Source organism: Pelophylax lessonae, assembly GCF_965119305.1.
Source record: "Pelophylax lessonae genome assembly, chromosome: 6".
Lineage (NCBI taxonomy): Eukaryota > Metazoa > Chordata > Amphibia > Anura > Ranidae > Pelophylax > Pelophylax lessonae.
The window spans coordinates 267,677,806-267,701,851 of NC_138773.1; the positions used below are offsets into that span (position 1 = coordinate 267,677,806).

Sequence of the window (24,046 nt, forward strand, 5' to 3'; positions counted from 1 at the left end):
AAAAAAATCTTTGGCTTTACATATATTTTAAGCCCCATGGAAAAAAGAAAAAAAAAGAAAACTTTTCAAACAGTATATATATATATATATATATATATATATATATATATATATATATATATATATATATATATACTCAATAAGTGGTAATGCGGGAAGTAGTTATGATTCTGTTCCTCGGTGGTGATGTTTTACTTTAACTCTTTGTAAACTGATTTTCTTTCTCATACACAAACCCAGAATAAAAGGCAAATGCAAGAAAAGTGTAAATGTATTTTATTATTATGCAACACTAAAACCTGCAATAGGATTCTTCCTTTTAATCATCAAATGAACATACTTTCCCTGATATACACTCAACTACTTTACTTTGCTGTCTGTAGTCTATCATATATAGGGACAGAAGTAATTGGACAACAGAGACTGAAAGGTGTTAGTATGCTGCTCCCAAGCTGCACAGTGCCAGATGTCCCCCGTTTAAAGCAGCAGCTCGTGTTATTGGATGTCTTTGAATCACCTGTAGTCCGGTTCACAACTGTAGTGTGTTTGGAAGAACAAGTTTTAACTCCGTCAGTGCCAGAGGACATGCAATATGCTCTCAAAGGGAATCTGAAAGGGAAGAGAAATACATCTGTGCGAAAAGTCTCACTTGAAGCTGCAATTCTCCAACTCCAAGAATAAAAGCTAAAGTGGAGTGAAGCTGGAAAGGTTCAATCATTTTCTCTGTCTCAGGAATATATTGCGACTTTGAATGGAAGCTCCCATTTGGGGCATCGCAGAGTTGTTTCGCTTACTTTTAATTAAAGCTTCAGATCGCCATGCATGCATATCTATTGCAAATAATTGTTGGACCTTGAAGTTAAGCCTGTGCTAATCACTGCAATCTTTCTGCTTGACTCATTTGACAAAAAGCTCCAATGTGTGCTTTAAATGGTTTGTTCTTTTCTCTCCAAAGAAAAGAGAATGGTCAATGATTGGTCATTTACAGATTAGCAATCTCTGTTGGAAATTTGAGGAACTTCCGATCCTCGATATTGACTTTCTGCTAACCGTCAGTAATGTCCAGTCATTAAAAGCTACACTATTATGGTCATTGGGTAGTGTATGACCCTCTCCCCCCCCCCCCCCCCTGCCCTCGCCATCCCATGCATACCAACAGTGAGCAACAAAGGCAGTTGGTAGTCTTTCTGTTGCAGGATTTTTAGAGAGGAAATCAGCTACAGGTCTTAAAATATTGCTCCCCGCTAAATGTCTTAATTGTTAACATTGTACCTTTGGGATAATCTCCTGAACAAGGTACATTTTATTAAAACGCTTTTACATAAACTAGTTTCTCTCTCTCAGGCTTAAAGCTGAACTCCAGCTTTTGATTCACTTTACCTAGTCCCTCACTAACATGGGAGGCCCACTGGATGTGCAGTATGTATGTATGTGAGGCTACATACAGCATATTGTTCCGGGTTCTAGCCAAGACTCTGTCTCATACCTGCAACACAGCTTGGCCCAAACTATGTAAAGTGTATCAAAAACTGGAGTTCAGATTTAAATCTGAGGGGCCATTGTGACAGAGTCATTTTAATAAACCAAAGCCAATATGATTTACATAACTCGGCTGATCTAGAAAAACTGGATGTTATCCTAAACTTGATTAGCGCTTGATTGCATTTGCTGCAGATCTGGAAGAATACCCCAAGTGGATTTTGTGTAGGAAAGGAACTGACACTAAAGTGTGTTGTCCATAGCAGCCAGCTATCATTTTTCTAGGCAGAATCACAATGAATGGACCAGACTGGTTGTCATGGTACAGCTGATACACACATACTATTGGCATAGTTCAATAGTTTTTAAGTTATGTCCTGTGGCATTGTTTAATGATTTTATTTATGTGCTGGATGGTTTGTGCTCACTGCCTTGTTCTACTGCTTGAGTCCAGGACTGCTGCCCTGCAAGGGCTAATGCTTATGGAGTGCCCCATGTTAACATGGCTCCACCCCCCTTAGGGGTGGGCTCTAGGCTCTAGTACTTTGGACAGTAGTTATAATACTATATATAGTTTGTAAGAATGGGGTTCGGTTCAGCCCTGAAGAGGGCATAGCCCTTGAAACACGTAAGCCATGTCCCAGTGGATGGACAAGTTTTCATATTGGGACTGGATTATGTTACATGCGCTCGATCATGCACCTTTGTGAGTACAATGGATTTTGGTTTCACGCAATAAAAGCATTTTAGGACAATGGACTAGAGGCTGGTGTACCTTCTTTTGCTTGTATAGTTTGACACACACTCTCCAATGACCGCAGTAATATTTATTACAGCAAAACTTTTTTTTATCTCATGAACAACATTTCCCCAAAATACATATATTTTTAGTATTTAAAATAAAAAATAAAAAAAAAAAGAAAGAAAAACGTATGAATTGAAGCATGTTGCAATTTATACAGAGTATTGTGAGAAAAAAAACAGTCCTGAATATGGTCTGCTGCTTCCATACATATTCTGGTCACAGACCAACAGATGCACACACCCGTAATTCATCCGCTATTTAAATACAACGGTGTCCAACATGGCTGCTAAACACTGGACAATATTAGAGGTCATCAGAACATCCACGTGTTCTTCCAAGTGACGCTTGGGATCCTATAGAGAGGGAGAGAAGGAATGAATTGATATAAAAAAAAAAAAAACATTAATAGCAGAAAAGAGAACACAGGAATTTTTGTAGCTTTGATAGCTTAGGTGTACTTAGGAGATCTGAATTATAACAAGTGATGAAGATACACAAGTTACAACAATTTTACTTTTTTAAATCATACAACAATGTAAAGGGAAATGTATGGACAGGAATCCAGGAACTACAATTCAGGGCCAGAGCTGTCATCCTGATCCTACCTTCTCCACTACTGAGTCAATGACTTAGAAAATCAACCCAAGTGTTTTGGAGCAAGTCTAAGTTTTGTTCTAAAGGGGTAGAGACTGTTTACTCTGGAAAGGGTTATAATCTAAGTGAATAATGTAAAGCTGTGTTGACTTTAAAATACCCAATTACAAGCAAGGAAAAGTTAAAAAAAAAATGAAAAAGAAATGTAGCTTTAATGTGCATAAATGAATGAAAGGAACACTGCTTTACCGTATTCACTAAGCTAAGACAACATTCACTTTAAAAAGGGAGGCATATACTTCGCAAAAGCCAGCATCTTCTCCCTGGGTGCCAGTCTTAGGGCACAGGATGAACTCCTATGCATGTGCAGGAGTCTGCCATCCCGCACACAGGGAGTGTACGAGCAGCGCAGTTTACAAGCTGCAGAAGACTGCAAGCAGGCAGGTAGGTGAATTTTATTGCAGAAGAGACATTGCATGGTCCACCAGCTTGGCAAAAGTGGGGGGTGGCTGTTCCCCCTCCAGGTCACAGCGTAACAGCTTAGCCCACTCGGTCAGAGTTTGCGACACTAGGGCAATGGTTAATACCGGCCTTATTGCCGAATCAGCCAGAGTGTACAGATTGCGGGCGTCAGCCTCCGCTTTCCAGTCAGCCAGATCCTTAAAGGCCCGGTACTCTTCAACCAGAATCATGGTGGCCTTGCTTAATCTAGAAACCAGAGGGTCCACCACCGGTGGCACAGGCCACATCTTAGGAAGGGACTTCTCTTAGGGGTAACGCCTAGTAAAGCGCATAGGAACCACACGGGGACGCTTTAGCGACATTTCTGTCAAAATAGGCAGGGAAAGAAAAAAACCTTTGCCGCTCTGCATGGCTTGTGAGTGCCAAAGGGTACCTGCTCCTCAGTCACAGCTTCAGCTGTGTCTTCAATCTTTAGGGTCTTATGCACAGATACAATCAGTGCATCCACCAGCGCCTTTTCGTTAATGGTCGCAGACATGGAGGAATCATTCTCACTATCAGAGGATTCCAGGCACGTGGTTGCAGAACCAGCATGGTGACCCACATCCACGGCGGCCGAATCAGATTCAGGATCTGATGAGACAGTGGAGGTAGGGGAAGGCGGGGGGCACTTTTTGTTGCCCGTTGCCTAAAGCCACCTTCACCCGGGACACAAGGGACTCCAGGACCGCCATCAGTGCATTGATGTATGGTTGGGACCCGGAAGGTCCCGCAGCCTCTGAGAGGGGATCAGGTGGGGAAATGTGCTTCAGGGGCTCCATTAGAGAAGAGGGGGACCCACACTAAAAAAGGTGTATAACAACCCTAGGGACACCCCCACTGTGCTGGTGGCACCACAAGGTCCAGCACAGAGCACTTTCACTGCTATAGCAGAGAGAGGGAGAGAAAACCCCACAAAAAGACTCACCACCACCGATCAGGCACTTACAGCACCAGGCAAACTGCACACCAGGCGGCAATCGGGAAAAGAAAGATCCAGGAGTCAGTACTGGGGGAGGAGGAGCGGCTCCCACTGCCGATTCACTGTCGTACAACTTCAAAAACATGGCAGCTGCTATTTTCAATGAGAAAACTCACAAGAAAATGGCTGCAGAGTCTACACAAACATGGCCGCTGATCTACAGCACAAAAGGCTACAAGAAAATGGCGGCTTCCGAGAGCCCAGGGGGGACCCCAAAACCATTAAACTGTCCCCCCCCCGCCCCCTGCCTTGCAATGGCATAGACCAGTGGCCTCCAAACTGCGGGCCGTGGGCTGGATGTGGCCTTTTGCTTGCCTTGATCTGGCCCTATTCCTCTTAAGGACATTAACATATGGGGCATATTTTCCACCTCTGACACCAACAGTGGGGCACTATCCTTTCCACTGGCATCAACAATGGGACACTATTCCTCAGAGTGCATAAATGATGGGACACTATTCCTCCCACTGACGGGGCACTATTCCTCCCATTGACCCAAATGATAGGGCACTATTCCTCTCACTAACAGCAGTGATGGGGCACCATTTCTCTCGCTCACAACAGTAATGGGGCACTACTCCTCTCGCTGACACCAGTAATGGGGCACTATTCCTTCACTGACCCCAATGATGGGGCACTATTCCTCCCACTGACCCCAATGATGGGGCACTATTCCTCTCACTAACAGAAGTGATGGGGCACTATTCCTCTCACTAACAGAAGTGATGGGGCACTATTCCTTTCACTAACACCAGTGATGGGGCATTGTTACCGACACCAGGACATTTTCTACTCCCACTGGCCACAGTCCTGCCCCTCTAAACAAAGGGCCAGTTGATTATCCTTCAGACTTTAGAGTGTTTGAAGACCATTCTATGCACAGGACACAAAATGGAGGCCTGAATCTGTACAGACAGTTTTTTTGCTTCAGAGTTCCCTGTAAAGAAAGCATTTAATATTTGCATACCACCCAACTCTGCTGAGATCAAGAGCAAATCTTTCTGCAAAACTCTTCTGCATCTAGGAGTGTCAGAGCCCTGATGCCTCTCTTCATTCTGTGGTTCCTTTCACTGGCTCTTTCATTAACATAGGTTTGGCAGACAAAACCAGAGAACACAGTGGGGGGGGGAGGGATCCGGCACACTCAGATGCAGGAGATTTGCTCTTCAACACGGCAAAATTATGTGGTGCAGCCAACAGGAAAGCAAGTATTCATTCTTTAATTTTATTTTTTGCAGGAAGCTCATCCCTACAGCTTTTTTAATCGGTGCAGACCCTTTAAAGCGGAACGCCAAGTTATGGTTGTCTTTGTCCCTAGTGCCCAACCTGTGCAGTGCAGCCCTTGGAAAACAGCAGTCAGTAGTGGGAGCATTAATTTGCAAAGGGCTTGTAACAGCAGTGATATATTGCAGGCTCATGTAACATTTAACCTGTCTCTGTCTCTCCTGCAACAGGACTCCCGTCTCCAATTTCTGTAACAGTTTCTGCCAATTTCCTTTAGAAAATCTTCAGTCTATGACCCTTTGTCAACACATTTCCAGTGTAACCCCTGATGTGACCATTCACTGGACTGGGAGAATATGAAAAAGCACAAATACTTGCCTTGATTCTCATTCCCTCTGAAGTTAGTGGCCGTCCCTACTTTCCAACGCTCCCAGGATGTGGGCAGGCTCTTAGCATCCTCACGTACAATGTGGGACTGCTGGTCCTGCATTGTACAGGACAACGTCTAAGAGCTGTAAACAAAGGGCAGCAAAGAAGTATTGCTTCAGAGAGAGGCAAAAGCCTGTGAGAATGAGGAATAATGTTTGTTTGTTTCATCCTATTCCTATTACCCTGGAACAAAACGAACATTCAATTCTTGCAGTGTGGGGTGGTTGGGCACTGAAAGGGTAATATATTTTCTGCTACCTGGAGTTACGCTTTAAGGCGAGTGTATTAAGACACCTTTTTGTACTACTAATACAACGCAAATCGGAACTACAGGTACCAAAGCACCAATCTGAACACACTTAAAAATCTTTAATTTTCATATTAATGCGTTTTTTTTTTTTTTTTTACTACTTTAGGAGCTCTGTAAGCTCTGCTGAGAGCACCTGATATGTGATGTGGGGAGTCACACTAACCATACCTATAAATGACACCAGATATGGTGTTGTGTCCCTGCCCCCCTCACTCTGCTGTGCCACTCACTTCTGTGGCTTCCAGTTCTACATTTTAGGAGCTCTTAGCAGAGTTTAGAGAGGTCCTGAAGTAATAAACAGTATTAATGTGAAAATAAAAATAGCTATGCCTGGAGTTGGGCTCCAAGAAGCCCTAGCTGTACAGTAATTATATGTGCTGCAAAGACCACATGGAGTTGCTAGCGGTGGGCCCTGTGGTCTATTTATACCTAGAAGTGCCATCACCACTATCCAATTTTTTAGTCATTAACTCTACTGCAAATAACTAGTGGGTACATGTCATTGCAGCAGGAATCTGTTGTACAGGTTATCTCATGACAGAAAATTACTGATTACATTCTTGTATCACTGCATAGTACAATCCATTAACATGTTTGTTCCTTGCAACCGTACACTGAAAATGAAATCCACACTAGCAAAAGCTCCTATGGAATCAACGGGACAGAGTTTTTCTTGTCCGGAGTTGGACTTGTCATGTTGAGGGCTGGTGGTTACATGCCAAAAAGAAAATTCCAATCACTGCCCCATTATGGGATGTGTGGTCATTTTACAAATAAAATGTGGTACAGTTCTTAAAAACAGGCCAACTAGGTTATATCCCAAGAGCATATTTTATATATCTCTAAAGAAAACAGAAATACAGAGCCCCCAATCCGAAAAGGATAGAACATTTTCAGGGTCACTGACCTGCAACAAGCATGCACCCAAAAAGTCAGAACTCCTAATTTGTATACTTGCTCCATGTCAGTGAAAGTACTAAAACCTTTGGATCGGCAAGACAGCTAGAAAATGAATCAGATTTTATAGGATTTTATAGCTGGGGAATCAGAAAAACACCTTGCAATGTATAAATGATTTTTAAGCTGTTTTATAAGAACTGGGCAACAGCAATGACAAACAAGAGAGACAATTCTGGGCCAACCATGTTAGACACATTACCTGTTTCCCAACATTCTTTATAGCAAGCTGCTCGGGTGTCATCTTATCCTCTTCCTCTACAGCCTGTGTACAGAGAAGAAAACAAAATCATTAGCAATTTTATATTAAATAAAGGAGCTCTTTAAACAGCAAGAAAGATAAGAAAGAATTCATACAAGGTTCCTGGGAGATATATTTTTTTTATTAAAAGCCAGACAAAAAAATACTGGGCAGAAATTCAGGACAAAGGTTATTTTCAGACAGCATTACAGTTCTGGCCTACTAGGCACTATGGTCAGTGATGCCATGTGGTGTTGTAAAGAAGTGTTTCTCAACTCCGGTCCTCAGAGCACACTAAAAGGCCAGATTTGAAGTATTAACTTGGGGAGATGTAGTCTAGAATACTGCAATCACTGAGCAATAATGATATCCTGTTATGTATTTCAGTTTTCTTGCAAACCTGGCCTGTTAGTGTGCCCTGAGGACCGGAGTTTAAAAATACTGTTGTAAAGTGTGTCTCAGTGCGTGAACTATTTATTACAGCTTTGCCAAAATCACATTTTCCCAGATGTCATTGCTCCATTTAGCGAGCACATATACCCCAAAGTACCTGCTCCATGTAGAGAGCACATATACCCCAAAGCCCCTGCTCCATGTAGAGAGCACATATACCCCAAAGCCCCTGCTCCGTGTAGAGAGCACATATACCCCAAAGCCCCTGCTCCAAGTCACTGCTCCTTGTGGACACAAATACCCCAAAGTCACTGCCCCATGTAGACACATATTCACTGTAATAAAGGTAAAAAGAATGTCGCAGTAATAGTATAGCCCCTCAACCCCCTAAATACTTACCCAAGTCCTCGCTCGATTCAGCACTGTGCCTGTCTGTAGCGGCTCTCTCCCTCTATTCACAGGACAGAGAGGCTGCTCTCAATCCTGTGAGCAGAGCACGGGGGGTGTGTTTATATATACACACAGCCCCGCCTAGGAGCGAGCTTGTACATCTGCCCCCATAGCAACCAGCTTGCTATGGTGACAAATACAGAAGAGGAGCAACCGAGAGCGCCAGCGGGGCACTCCCCGAGGTGGATCTGTTGGCGTCTTGGCTCAACAGAAAGGTGTAGCGGTTTGTGGCTCGGTCACAGGATGCTCTGGCGGGCGTCAGAAATGCGCTGGTGGCCCTGTGGGTTCAGTTTATTCTGATTTATGCCTTCCCTCCTCTCAAGCTTCTGCCCAGACTTCTACGCAGGATAGAGGCAGAAGGAATTCTTAGTGGCTCTGGACTGGCCTCGCTGGGCTTGGTACATCGAACTGGTGCGGCTGGTCACCGACGTTCCTTGGAAGCTTTCTCTCAGGGAGGATCTTCTGTTCCAAGAACCAATCTTCCATCCTGCTTTACAGTCACTGGCTTTGACGGCTAGGCTGTTGAACGCCAGGTGCAGAAAGATGGGTTTAATCGGAGTCGGTGATTCCTACCCTGTTGAAAGCTAGGAAATCTTCTGCTAGGAAGATCTACCATCGTATGTGGAAGACGTACATTGCAGGATGTGGGTCTCTTAGAGTTCCTCCTTCTCGGTGGCTCAGATCTTCACCTTCCTTCAATGGGCGTTGTTTTGGCGGTCTTCCTCCTATGACCTTTGGCCACACACTCCGTTATGTACCTTTCTTCAGGGTGACCGACATCTGGTTCCTCCAGTGCAGGCTCCATTGCTGCCTTGAGATCTTAATTTGGTGCTTTCAGCTCTGCAGTAGCCTCCCTTTGAAAATATTCGGGAGATTCCCCTGCTTACATTGTCCCAGAAGGTGGCCTTTTTTGTGGCTATCACTTCTGCACGCAATTCTGTACCCACAAAAGCAGTTTAGCACCTTGAGGTCCAGGATTGGCTGCACTTTGCCTTCCTTCCTGGGGACTGTGAACAGGTTTAAGTAAAAACCCTAAAAACGTTCCTAAGTCAGAACCGGGCAATCACCCCTTGAAGGAACAGGTCTTGTACCGCCCCAAAAAAGGCCCTGTAAGCGGTCAAGGGACAGGCGCAAGTTGGAAGGAAAAAAACCTTGCTGGGGGACAAGAGCGAGACTCGATCTTGTAACCGGACCAAATGACTTTGTGGACCCACTTGTCTTGCACTAGGAAAGTCCACAGGTCCTCTGATATTGGTGAGGGCGCACCTTCATGCTGAAGGAGCCTTGTCCACGGCTCTGGAGAAGGCCGATCTTGGCTTGCCAGATCAGGTTCGTTTGTATCCTCCTGAAGAGACCCTGAAAGGCTTCAAGCCCTTGTCAGTCAGCCCTAAGGGTTAAAAAACTTATGAGCAGAGAAAAAGGGCCCAGGTCTATAACGAGTTTCCATGCCCTTAGTAGCCTGCGGAAGAAAATAACTCTTCCCCCCTGCGAGACCTTTAATGATGTCATCCAGGGCAGCTCCAAACAGGCAATCTTCTTGGAAAGGAAGATCAGCCAAGGCCTTTTTTGAAGTCTGTTCCGCAGACCAGCACTTGAGCCAAAAGATACGACGAAGGACCACCGCCAAAACATAGGCGAGCCATCAGGAGAGCCGCATCCAAAGAGGCATCACAGATAAACTGCAGCCCCTGAAGCAGCTGGTCCGCCAGCTCGGCAAAAGCAGGGGGAGCTGTTCCACCCTCCAGGTTATGGCGTAATAGCTTAGCCCACTCGGTCAGAGTTTGCGACGCTAGGGCAATATAAGGTGGGGGGGGGCACTTTTTGCTAGCGCATCGCCCGCAAGCCACCTCTACCCGGGACACAAGAGACTCCAGGACCGCTGTCAGTGCATCGATGGATGGCTGGGACCCGGAGGGCCCCGCAGCCTCAGAGAAGGGATCAGGTGGGGAAATGTGCTTTAAAGACTCCATGAGTCATCAGAGTGACCCCACATCCAGCCATTACCTACGGTGTAAAAGCCATCTTAGTGGCGGTTTAGTCGTTTAAATGCTTCTACAGACGGTGGTACAGGACGCAACCCAACTGCCCCCTCCGGTGCTACTCTGATCCGAGAGCCGGAGAATGGTCCCCAGCCATTGACCTATGACCCTCAGAGGCCAGAACTGACGTCACTTACAGCTCTGGCAGATGTAAATACTGCCATTTTTTTTGCTGGAAAGCCAGAGGAGATAGGTTTTTTTTTTTTTTCATCTCAAACTTTCCAACTTAAATGAGAGATGTGGGGACTTATACCCCCAGATCACTGTTTAAAGAGGACCTGTCATGCCCTATTCCTATTACAATGGATAATAGTGATAAAAAAAAAAAAAATTTAAGAAAAAGCATAAAAAAAAAAAAAAGTAAAGCGTTCCATCCCCTTGTGTGCATAGGCAGAAGCGAACTCATATCTAGGTCATGCCTAATTATGTTAACAGTGTTCAAACCACACATGTGAGGTATTCCTGTGATCATTACAGCGACAGCATTATTTCTTACTATAGTTCTGTTCTAACTATAAACTAGTAACCTGTAAACATTTTTAGAGAATGTCCTATGGAGATTTTAAAATTTTGTAGTTTGGTGCCATTCCAGGAGTGTGCACAATTTTAAAGTGTGACATGTTTGGTATCTATTTACTCGGCATAAAAACTAACATTTTACCAAAAAATTGGATTATCTTATGTGCACTAATATTCAGTAATGTGTATTCTTTCCAAAAAGATTGCGCTGGAAATTTGATGCGCAAATACAGTGTGACATAGAAAATTGCAATAACCGCCATTTTATTCCCTAGGGCCTTTGCCTATATATATATATATATATATATATATATATATATATATATATATATATATATATAATGTTTGGGGCTTCTGAGTAATTTTCTAGCAAAAAAATTATGATTTTTACATGTAGGAGAGAAATGCCAGAATTGGCTTTGTTGACAAGTGGTTAAAGGTGGTAAAGCTGGCAAGCTCTTCCTGCAATGTGTACCTCTCTATATTTAGACTTTTGTTTGTGTTGTGATGGGGGGAGGGGGTTGGGCAAAACATTATTAATGATCACTGTAACATGACATTCAAACAAGATGCCAACAAATTGTTAATGAATATACTCTGACCTCAAAGTAATTCAAACTAAACATATTGGCAATGTAATGCCTGACACCCACACTCCCTCACTGGCAGAAGAAATATATATATATATAAAAAAATAAAATGACAAAACATGCTAGAGGCTCCATTACTAATCAGTTCCCACTGTATGGCGACATAAATTTCACTCTGATATATGTAAATGGGATTTTGTAATGAGCTAACTAGAAAAAACATCTTTGCATTTTTTAACCAATGGAATACTAAAGAATGCTAATAAAGCCAATCCAGAGTAACCATAATAAATGCAAACAAATTATTTAAAAAAAAAACAGGGTTAAGCTGGCCATACACTAGCCGAAAAATCATTTTAACTCATTTTCGAAAAACAAATCAGCCGCGAGAGCAGACGATCGTGCCATCATGTAATGACCAAATTTCGAACGATAAATCGTTCAATGGGACGTTTTTCGTCCAGTTTGTAACATATACCTAGTGCAAACAGTTCGGCCGAGAAACACATTAACCTTTCAATTTATCGTTCATTCAGCAGAATTTTCCAAACTGTTCCTTCGATTTTTCGGCTCTGAAAAGATAACGATTTTCAGATGACTTTTCGGCTAGTGTATGGCCAGCATTAGACTTACCGGTAACTCTATTTTCAGTAGTCTTCAAGTACAGCCACTGACATGTAGAGCTCTTCCCATTGGGACAAAAAACACAGTACCCTCAAAGAGTTAAACGGAGGTGCTCCAGGCCTCTACCTCAGAACAGAACTATAGAACACAGTAAAGATGCATATACAGATAGGGAGGTAATTCAGTTATCCTAGAAGACTATTGGAAAAAGAGTTACTGATAAGTCTAACTCTGGTTTTCCCAAATTGTCTTCCAGGACAGCCCCAGGATGATGAGCAAGGATTTACCAGCTGAGGGAAGTACCCCCTGAAGGACTTTTCTACCAAAAACTTGCTCCTGACATGTTAAGAGGGCAAAACGATAGTGCTTTATGAAGGTAAAGAATCTGGACCATGTAGCCGCTTTACAGATCTGCTCCGGGGTGGCACCAGTGCTCTCTGCACAGAAGAAAGACAAAGCCCTCGTTGAACGTGCATTATTAAATGGAGGAGAAGCATTCATGATCCTGTAAGATACAAAAAAAAGCCAGCCTAATTCACCTGGCTATAGTAGATGTTGAGGCTCTTGATCCCTTACAGGTGGCCGCAAAGAGAACAAAAATAATGCTTCTAATTTCCTGACTTCTTGGTTACCTCCAGGTAGGTCAAAAGACTATTCCTCACATCTAGCAAGCTGAAGCTCCTCTTTCTATCTCCTGATGGAGAAATACAAAATGTTGGCAATAATATTACCCGAGACCTATGGAAAGAGGGTGATATAGAGAATGAACCCCGGGCCAGTCTTAAAAACCACTCCATCTTCAGAGACAGTAAGGAAGGGTTCCCTAATTGACAGCACATGCAATTCTCTAATCCTTTGAGCCAAACTGATTGCAAAAAGAAAAACAGTTTTCAGGGTAAGAAGCCTAATAGATGTTCCTCCAGTGATTCAAAGGGGCTTAAAATTATCACTTGGAGGACAGGGCATAACTCCCAAACAGGGCATGACTTAACAGACTTAAAATGTGACAGGCCCCATCCAAATTAGGGCATTTATTCAATAGGTGCCTGAAATTCTTATCGAAAGGGAACCTTCTCTTTAAGCTATTGGAAAATAGTTTTTTTTCTCAGCGTCCTCCCGCTATAACTTGATAGCGTCTAAGAGTGTGGCATGCCCTGGAAAAAACTCTAGATTTTTCTTATTGAAACCCTGATGCATGATATCGTGTTTCAAGAGATGCACTTTTCCCTCTTCGATTTCCAAATTGTCATATATAGGAGTTTCAACAAATTGCCCACATCTTCCAGGGACAATACGTATTTGGATCCCCTGGCAGGGCCCTAATCCTTTAGATCCCCATCAGTACCTGATTCAGCTTGAGAGAAAGAGAGCCGATATATCCTTTTCAGCCCCCTTGCCATGCATTAAACTATCCCCATGTGGAGAGGTCTCGACTGAAAATGGCCTAGGCAACACTGGAACCGCTACTGGAGGCAAAGAGGTGGTCAACATAGGGTAATGGGTGGGTATAGGGTGCCAACAAATTCTGGAATTCTGTACAGTAAGTGAACGTGTACCAGGGGCATCTGACTTATATTAACCACCTAGGCGGTAATCCCGAGCGTGACTCGGGGTTGATTTTTCATATCAGGAGCGGTAACCCCGAGTCACGCTCGGGGTAGAGTTGCAGAGTGCCAGCGGAGCCCCCCTTGGCTCCCAGAGGCATTTCACTTACCTTGTCCCGGCTATCCAGCGATGTCCTTCGCTCCGATCGCCGGGTGACTGGCGTCTGACTTCCTGGTTCCGTTCCCTGCGAGCAGAGGCAGCGCACGGGAGCGGAACTGGGCGGGAAATTTGAAAGTGAAACAAAATAAAAGAGGTGATACACTGTAATCTGAGAGGATTACACTGTATCACCACAGATAATCACACATCTGACAGTACAGTGCCCTTTCTTACAGTAAACTTGTGATTTGTGCCCAAAAAAAAATATATATTATGGCATCAAAAAAGCGCCAGTCTAAAGCGCTTTTGGACCAGCTGAGTGACAGCGACAGCGACCCGGAGGTGCTCGCGGAAGTGAGCGATAGCGAGTCATGCGGTGATTTGTCGTCCGACACTGACACGGATCTGGCAAGTGACAACGGCGATGACCCTGACCTGAGCGATGTGCGCACTTGGTGCTCTATTGATTGAGATGCGGACCAGGTAGCGCCCCCAAGATTACCCTTCACCGGATCACCTGGGATGAAGGTAGATGTCGAGCGTGACAATCCTCTGGCCTACCTGCAATTATTCCTCACTGAGGAGGTAATGGAAAAAATTGTCACGGAGACGAATCGCTACCAACAGCAGCAATCCGCTACGCTGCATGCCAGGCTTTCCCGAAGCAGAAGGTGGGAACCGGTAACGAAAGAGGACATGTGGCTGTTTATGGGACTCCTCTTTCTTCAGGGGTTGGTGGGGAAACCGTTCCAAAAATGGTACTGGACCACCAACAGGTTACTGGCCACTCCGTTCTTTGGCACTGTGATGTCTGAGTATCGCTTCTCCCTGATTATGAAGTATTTCCACTTCACGAACAATGAGGAATTTGATGAGGCCACGCATCCTGCGCCCAAACTGAAAAAGATCTGGGAGGTATGGCAACTTATTGTGGGCAATTTCCAGCGGACCTACATGCCAGAAAGGGACGTCAGCGTGGATGAGAGTTTGATGGCCTACAAGGGTCGGCCTAAGTTGGATTCAGTACATCGCATCAAAAAGAGCGCGGTTTGGCATCAAATCATATATGCTCTGCGAGTCATCCACGGGGTACATATGGAATTCCGTAATTTACACCGGCAAAGGCACTAAATTCAACCCCAGGTACAGCGGCTATGGGATGGCCACATCATCCGTCCTGACACTTCTGGAGCCATTGCTGAACCAGGGATATTGTTTGACTACGGACAACTTCTATACCTCCCTGGAACTATATGATGTTTTGCTACAAAATAGAACCGGCGCATATGGTACCGTTCGGCCTAACCGTCAAGACATGCCATCTTTTTTTGCCAAAAAAAAAAACTAAAAACCGGAGAAATGGTTGCCTGGCAGAAGGGAAAGATGATGGCAATGAGATGGCGAAACAAGAAGGATGTGTGTCTTATGAGCACTGTTCACACTACCTCCACTGCCACGGTCCATACAAAACGTGGGACAGATGTGCTGTAACCACAGGTCGTAATTGACTATAACAAAACAATGGGGAGGTGTGGACAGAGCCGATCAGGCCATGACCTTCTATCCCGCTGTACAAAAACAGCAAAAAAAATACTATAAAAAAATATTTGGACATCTTCTGGAACAATGTCTATGGAACGCTTACATCCTGCACAAAGCCAACAGTGACAACCCTCTTGCTCATTCCGTGTTTGTCTGGAAGGTGGCTGAGCAGATTTTTGCAAAGTACCAGACACCATCAGGAGTTGAAAATAGACCTGGACGTCGCGCTATTGACGTGGTCAACCCAGAGCGTCTGACCGGCCGTCACTTTGCAGACTATATTCCGCCAACTGCAAAAAAGGCAGCACCAACCAGGATGTGTGTTGTTTGCTGCTCGAAACGCGATAGAAATGGAAAGAAAGTCCGAAAGGAAACCAGGTTCCATTGTCCTGACTGACGTTGGACTTTGTGTAGTTCCTTGTTTCAAGATTTATCACACGCAGCATTTGTATTGAATTTTCTTTCTTTGACAAATTTCCTTATTTACTGCATTATTGAATAAAATTACATTATTTATGAGATTATAAATTCATGATTTTGTGTTTCAAAATTTATCACATCTGGGATGTCTACTAGAGTCTTGTTTTGCTCAGGTTTAAGTCAGTAATTACTAAGAATTGTAGGCCTATAATACATAACACCAAATTTCCATGAAAAGAATTGTACCGCTTTTGGTATAAACTTCCAGACATAATCATACCGCCAGGGAGGTTAACTTTAGCGAACCACAACTCCATAGGCACCTGTCAAAGGGGGCTGAGACCCAGAAATGTGTAGCAGTCTTCCCTTTCTATTCCGTTTTAATGGGTTTAAAGCAAGGTGCATGGGTGGCAGCTAGGACACCGCTTGGCTTCCATTCATCTGGTGGGCTTGGTTTCTTCTGAGCAACAAACATTGGCTCCCTGTGTAATGATCTGTGACACAGCATCTCCCCTACCCTCAAGCTGCACTTAAGGTTTCCTCAAAGTAAGAGTAATATTTTCCACATTCTGACCTCTTCCACTCTTTCATACTCTGACATTATTTAATGTCCCTGCAGTGCAGTGTCCATGAAGTGATCTGTCCTGGATCTTTCATGAATGAACCCCTTCACCCAAGTATTCTGGATCTTTCTTTACTGAACATTCAGGGTGCTGGGCTTTTCTATACACGGTGATGTACAGAAAGTGCATTATGTTTTGGAAGTAGGTAAGTTTGTCTTATTAGTTTTTCTCAACTTCTCACAATTTAACATGCATAGATGCTGGGTTTGAAATCATCAATGTCTTATGTACAATACAACGCTTTTCTGCACCTTCCATATTGATGTGAGTTTCCTCCTTAACTGATCTGAGATCGAATGTGTTGGCTGTGGTATACATAACAGCTCCGCTGGCTAGTGGGCTTGGATATAATCAGATCATTGTTCTCTGAAAAGAAACAACAACTAAAAAAAGGAGGGGTATATTATGATATCCAACACTTCCAGATGTGCCACATTGCCCAATGTGTGATGTAGTGCCATCAGCTATGGTGTCCTGTAGTGAAGTAGTGGCCAATGTGTGGGACTACAGTGTGCAAGAGGATATGCAGCATCTGTCACACTCTGACAAGCTGGATGCCAGCGGCAGCTGTAAACCATCACAAAAGGAAAAAAGTTCACAATCGCTGCCTAGACAGGTAAGTCTTCCTTTACAGGCTGCTGAATTTTTTTGAAGGTGGAAAAAGGGTTGCTTTAAAAACCTAACAACACACTATAGCTAAATGGGTCTGAAGCCAAGAATCCTGCAATCTGTGACAATTGAGAACACCACTCAACCCCCTTATCTAGAGGAAATGTAATAGAATCATTAAAAAATGTCATAAAATAATTAAAAAAAAAAAAAAGCTATACTTGCATCTCATTTTAGGAATAAATACATCAAACATACACTGTATGAATGTACATAAATATCGAACAGGGAAAGTAGCACTGTATACTGCATTTTAGTCACCTTGTTGTAGTTCTTTGCCAGTTCCAACATTTCTTTCACCACTGTCTCATTGAGTTTACAATGCTCACTGTAATCTTGAAGTGTCAGACCCTCCATCCAACTCTTCTTGTGTAAATTCAACAGCATCTGCAATATGGAATGATCAATCATCCACACTAATCAAATACTATTTTTTTTTTAGAAAACAAACATAAGCTAGCCTAATAAAATCTCAGGTATGCTAACATTGATTAACTTGTTTAAAGAGAGCAAATAAATCTCAGCAAAAGAGGACACACTACAGGAGTGAGGTAGATCATTAGCAGTTAAGTGTTGAGGAAAGAGAAAATAACCCTAGCAGCCAGACTGCCAGCACACTAAACATTACATACTTTTATTTCTTATAGGTTGACTCCATTCAAAGAGCAGAACATGCTATATACCAAGGGTGCTGCTCATACAGCACTACTTTGATGGAACCAACTCTGCTGTGATATGCCTGCATGGCATGAAGAGGACTATAAAAAGCAGACTTCACTGTTCTGCTATTTGGAATAATAGTAAATTGCCCACTCTGATCTGGTTCCAACCCGTAAGCCCATCTATGTACTTCGGTCTTTCTACCTACCAGCATACAGAAGAGGAACTTATACTGCAAGCCTGATTTTGGTTTTCAGCTGCTAAGTAAAATGGTAATGCAGCAGCTATTAGCATCTGTGGGGGACATGGCTGGGGAGGGCGCAAATATTGTAATAAAAGTTTGTTATTTTGTTAACAGGGGTTGGGGAATGTAAAAATGCATTCAAATTAGAACCTGGAAATAGGGCTTTAAAGCAAAGCAGTCAGTCATTTTTACACTTCAAACGTAAAAGCCCTGCCTTATAGCAGGGACCACAAGCGGTCTGCTTTTTCTTAGTTAGCCAAAAAAATCTTCTAGCATTAAAATAACATGCCAGAAATCTGAAGAGTTTCAGAACATGAGGAATACAAAGAGTGGACACAAAGGAGACATCTACTGTAGAAAAGAAAGCTTACTTTCTGTTCCAGTTCATTCTTTCTGTAGTTGATTGTTATAGAGTAGTAATGTCTGTTCAGTCCATGAATTAATGCCTGAAAAAAAAAAAAAAAGAAAAAGAAAAAAAAAATCTTTAAAACAAAGAATTACAAGTTAATGTACACAAAACAGGTGGGTTAAAGCAGAGCTCCACCCTGGGAACGTTTTTTTTTTAATAAAAATACCCCCGGGACAGTCAGGGATAGTGCATTCCACAATGGCTAGCCTCTGATCTGTCCCGGGTTGCACTTACCTTTTAGAAGAAATACTTACCTTGAAAATGTATTGACCAGCGCTGCCATCTTAGGTGTGGGCAGCTTGAAGCCAGCGCGATCCTCTTCTGTGTCCTCTCTTCTGTCTTCTTCGGTCCCACGATGCACTGCACCGGCCCCGCCGTCACTTCCGGTGCCACAGCGTCATCCCTGCACAGCTTCTGGGCATGCCCAGAAGCTGTTTAGCAAGGTATGACGGCGCCTGCACCGGAACTGACGTCAGGGCTGATGCAGGCGCATTGATTCCTGGGAGCGATAACGTTCAGCTCCCAGGAATCATTGCAAGCCAGGAAGTGACGAATCGCCGTGGCCGCCGAGGGGAGGAAGAAGGAAGGAAGGTAAGTATATTTTCTTCTAAACTAGGTAAGTAAAAAAAAAAAAAATTGCGATTATCCATTTGTTTTTCAGGTGACCCGGAGCAAGAAGATGAAGGTAAGTATAATTTTAGGGTGGAACTCTGCTTTAAGCTGTATTTTTTAATTAAAATCTAGTGACTTCATTTGTATCTCAATTACTTTATGCCCCATTATTGTGGCATTTTATGTGTTTAGGATCACAAGGTATTTCTCCAAGATGACGACAAAAATTCCTAACAAAATGACTACTAAAGATATTGCCTAAAGGTTTAGAACACACGTTTAGAGAATGTTATGTCTTTGAATTTTTATACTATATAATATATCTTGAAATGCAACTTATGAGACCTTTACCATTTTCTAACACTACACTAACAGCAAGCCATGTGACCAAATGGACCATCTCATATAGGGACTGTGAACCCTTAGGCCCCTTTCACACGCCCAGACCATTTGTTTTTCATCCATCCGTTCACAGATAAATAGCAGACATCACACCATCTCTATGGAAAAACAGATGTAAACGGTTGATCATCTGTTTACATCCGCATCCATCAACATCATCCGCATCCGTTTTTTGAAACCGATCAAAGCCCTATTTTTATTCCTTTAAAAACGATGGAACAAATAAAAAACTGATGCAAAACTGACAAATAGTCTGTTTTTACATTGAAAGAAAATTGAAAAATTGGCTCCGAGATTCAAGAAGGACTCTAGCTGGCATGTGAAAGGGGCCTTAAGCTGCCCAGTATTGCCAAAGGTCTTATCAGGCAAACATGTCAGTAAAATGCTACCTTGTGGAGAAACAGAAGCTTCATTTTCTTTGAAGGATAGGGAAGTATTTTACTAAGCCTTGGTTAAGAAATAAAAAAAAAAAACTTTAAGAAAAGCTATATAAATAGGACTGTCTTGTCACGCCTTTGATGTGGCATTAGTTTTATGGATTCATTTATAGCACAAATGTAAAAGGGTGGGAGTTCCACAAGTTTGTACCAGTCCAGTATCCATTTATAAATATTTAATAAATGATCATGGTCTGTCATTGCCCATCAGTGCAGCTTCATCAGCACACATCAGTGAAGGAAAAAATGTAATTTAATTTAGAAAATTGTATAACTGAAACCAAGAAAAACTTTTGTTTTTTCAAAATATTCATTTTTTTTCAGTTGTGAATGAAACCTCGGTCTCAAAAATAAAAAGATAAAAATTTTGTTTGGGTACACTGTTACATGACCACACAATGGTCATTCAAAATGCGACAGCACTGAAACCGGGCCTGGGCAGGAAAGGGGCCGAAAGTGCTTTGTAGGCAAGTGGCTGAAGAAGACAAGTTGGGAAAGAAGATGGGGGGGGGGGGGGGGGTTAGGGGGAGGTGAGCCAAAGATAGGGGAACCAAACAAAAACAGGTGATATTAGGTTGAAGAAAACAGTGTGGTATTACCACTGCATTTAACACCTAAGCTATACTCCAGGGTGGAGCGGCACTTTTAACCTAGCCTCCAAAACAATTCCTAATTGCACACATCTGCTAGAAAACAAATCCTATATAATTGCGCACACAGACATCACAATGTAGCAAATAGGCCTTCTTTGTTTAAAAAGAAAATCACTAGAATAAAAAAAAAAAGAAAAAGAAAAAACATGGATCAAATGACTTCATATCAGTTCTAAAAAAGAACTATAGGCATCTCTGAGAATCAACAATTAGCGCAACTAAGAAATGAAGCTAATTATTAGAATGTGGCAGAGGCAGGTTGTTATGTTCAATTAGTAAAAACCCGAGGCAGAGTTGGACGCGTTGGCCCTTAGGTTGAAGCGCAAAGATCCTTAACCCACTTAAAGAAATAATGAAGGAAGGAGATGTTTATGCTGAAGGTCATCAAACGCTGGCTAAAGGGTCCAGAGTGCTCAATTCTCTGGGAACTTGCATGTATGGACTTGTCCTAGCCAAGTCATAAACAAAAAATAAATAAATTAAAAAAAGCACAAGAGATTTTTATGCTCATTAAGACCAATGTTGATTTCTTACTAGGTATTATTGACTTTTTATAGAAAGCACAGCTTGACTTATGTCTGTTTTATTTGTGGTTTGAAGAGAGTAAAAAAAAAGTGATTAAAGACTGTTAAAAAAAAAAAAATCATCAAAGGAGCACAACTGGTGTTGGTGATAATATCTGTAGGAACAAACCACAAACAAGACTGATAAAGCCACAAGTCCCAAGACAGTGTGTCCAACTACAACAAAGCAGGTATAGCATTTCAGCTTCACAGGCGAAGCTACACCTTAGCCTCAAAGATCAGGTTTTGAAGATAATCCAAAAGCAACTGCTTGCATTACTAATCGATTAGAAGCAAAGGGGTTGCTGTGACATTCACTGTTTAGGTTGGTACTATTTTTTCCTAAAAAAAAAAGACCCCCTAAAATAAATGAAACAAATGCAGCACAATATCCTAATAATTAGCATTTTTAAAATATGTACGGTGACCAGTATTTTGGCTGAAGGCTTGGATATACGTTCACCTAAGTTTGTTTTTTTTTTTGTATAGACAAGAATAGAGTTAAAACCCTTGTGAGCTGGCAAAAAACCTGTGTGCCACTGGGGAGAATTCCTTTCACTTTCTGTCCTGCAGATGAAAAAAAAAAAGAGGAAAAAGTCTCTACAAAGTGAGGGAAATCCTTTAGCAGGCCGCACACTACAAACATTTTTTTAAATGTTTGTGGATTTTCTAATGGTTAAAGGGGACAAGTTGGCATTCATTTTTGACCATATAGAAAATAAAATTTGAAGGTTTAGGATTGAAAAATTGGATTTTTGTACTTACCGTAAAATCCATTTCTCTGAGTTCATTGACGGACACAGCGCTCCATAAATTATAACTACTGGGTTATATTGCCTCCTCCAGGAGTAGGACTGCGCAGAATAAAAAAAACACCTAGCTATGCCCTAGGGCCATCCCCAGCTTGATATATAACCCCCTCTCTACTCTAGGTAATCAGTTCAGTAGCAACCAGTATTAGAAGTATCAGAACTCCATAGAGAGGTGGGTGCGGTGTCCTTCGATGAACGCAGAGAAATGAATTTTATGGTAATTGACATTCATTGACGGACACAGCGCTCCATAAGTAATAACTACTGGGACGTCCAAAAGCAGGGGTGGGGAAAATAACCCGCGGCTAAACATAACAGCCCTTAACTGGGTCACAGGAGCCCTGCCTAAAAAAATACAATTTTTCTTTAATCACCCCTCGAGGGGGAACATCCCCTCCTAAACAGCAGCCTGCAAAACTTTGCAGCCAAAAGAAGCATCTGCAGATGCCAAAGTATCTACCTTATAGAATTTTGTGAAGGTATGCACCGACGACCAAGTGGCCGGCTTGAAAACTTGCGATATTGATGCCTGATGACGAAAAGCCCAAGAAGCACTCAGTGACCGAGCAGAATACGACATTACAGGGAAAGGTGGAACCTGACTTTTAATGGAATAGGCCTGGGTCCCCGTTTGTCTGATCCATCTGGAGATGGTAGCCGAAGAAGCGGCTAGTCCTTCTCTTGGTCTCTCCGTAACCACAAAAAGCAAGTCTGACCTCCGAAAGGACTCCGTAGCTGCCAGATACACCCGAATCGCACGAACCACATCCAAGGTATGCAAAGCAAATTCCTTGGGATGAGCCAGCTTGGGACACAAGAAAGGCAACACAATGTCCTAATTCAAATAGAAGTCAGACAACTTTGGGGCAGGAATGATGGACAGGGACAAAGAACCACTTTACCCCTAGGGACCACTAAATAGGGACTGCGACAGGATAATGCCGCCAATTCCGATACAATGCGAGCCGAGATAATAGCCACCAAGAATGTCACCCTCTGGAATAACGTAGGCAAGGGAATCTCCCAAATATTCTCAAATGAAGGTTTATGGAGAACCGAAAAGTACTAAATTTAAATCCCATGGCAGCAAAAAAGACCATACAGGTTGAGCCACATGTCAAACCCGCCTAAATGAAGATATGAACTAAAGATTGCGAAGAAGTCTAGGGCTCAAATTATTGCTCTTGCTCGAACGATTGCGGCGATACCTCATATGTGTGGTTTGAACACCGTTTACATATGTGGGCGCGATTTGCGTATGCATTTGCATCTGCACATGAGCTAACGGGGACAGGGTGCTTTATTTTTACACGTTTTTTTTTTTTTTATACATTTCCGATCACTTTTATTCCTATTAGAAGAAATGTAAACATCCCTTGTAATAGAAAGAAGCATGACGGGACCTCTTAATTGTGAGGTCTGGGGTCAAAAAGACCTCAAATCTCACATAAACACTAAAAAAAAAAATAAAGTAATTTTTTTTTCATGATGAAAAAAAACTGGGCTCTTTAAATCTGTTGCTAGGAAGCGACGCATGACGTCGCTCCAGTCCTCCAAGGCCATAGAGTCGAGTGAGGGCCATCTTGCCTTCACTTGACTTCCTGCCTGAGGGGACAGCAGACCAGATCCTTTTCCCAGCTATTAACGGGTCCGGTAAGCGGGAAAAAACTGGGAAGCAGCGCCACCCGAAGCAGATTTACGTATCGGCTCTCAGGTGCCGCCGCCATCCAGGGTAAGGGAACCCAGCAGTGAGGCCTTTTAGCTTCACTGCTGGTTCCCTACTGCGCATGCGCAAAGCACGCTGCGCTTTGCAACTGGCCCAGTGGCGGAGGAAAAAGGAGGGGGCCGAACTTCCGAGGGACAGCGCGGGGCGCTGTCTCACAGGAAGTGGGGAAGGGTACCTGTCAAAAACAGGTACCTGTTCACCCCCCCCCCCCCGAAAGGTGCCAAATGGGGCACCGGAGGGGGGGGGGAAGCAGATCAGCTGAGTTCCACTTTTAAGTGGAACTCCGCTTTAAGAAGGCTTTGGTGCAACCTACTATTTGTGCATGTTATCTACAAATGAACATACAATGATAAGACATAATTATGACTACTGACAGGTCATGTGAATATCATTGAACATCTTGTTCGACGAAAGTTGGTGGGATATATTCAAC

At 43.0% G+C, this 24,046-nt stretch overlaps 1 protein-coding gene across 1 annotated transcript in view; it reads right to left on the reverse strand.

The window, feature by feature from the left end:
• Window positions 1-2,412: 2,412 nt before the first annotated feature.
• Window positions 2,413-24,046, reverse strand: part of PSMD14 (proteasome 26S subunit, non-ATPase 14) — a 163,634-nt gene continuing 142,000 nt past the window's right edge. The window contains exons 8-11 of the mRNA XM_082261044.1: window positions 18,371-18,445; window positions 17,357-17,482; window positions 7,484-7,546; window positions 2,413-2,637 (exon numbers count right to left, since the gene is read on the reverse strand). Of these exons, the coding sequence (XP_082117170.1) occupies window positions 2,539-2,637; window positions 7,484-7,546; window positions 17,357-17,482; window positions 18,371-18,445 (363 nt within the window). The 3' untranslated portion in view covers window positions 2,413-2,538. The remainder of the gene's footprint in view (window positions 2,638-7,483; window positions 7,547-17,356; window positions 17,483-18,370; window positions 18,446-24,046) is intronic.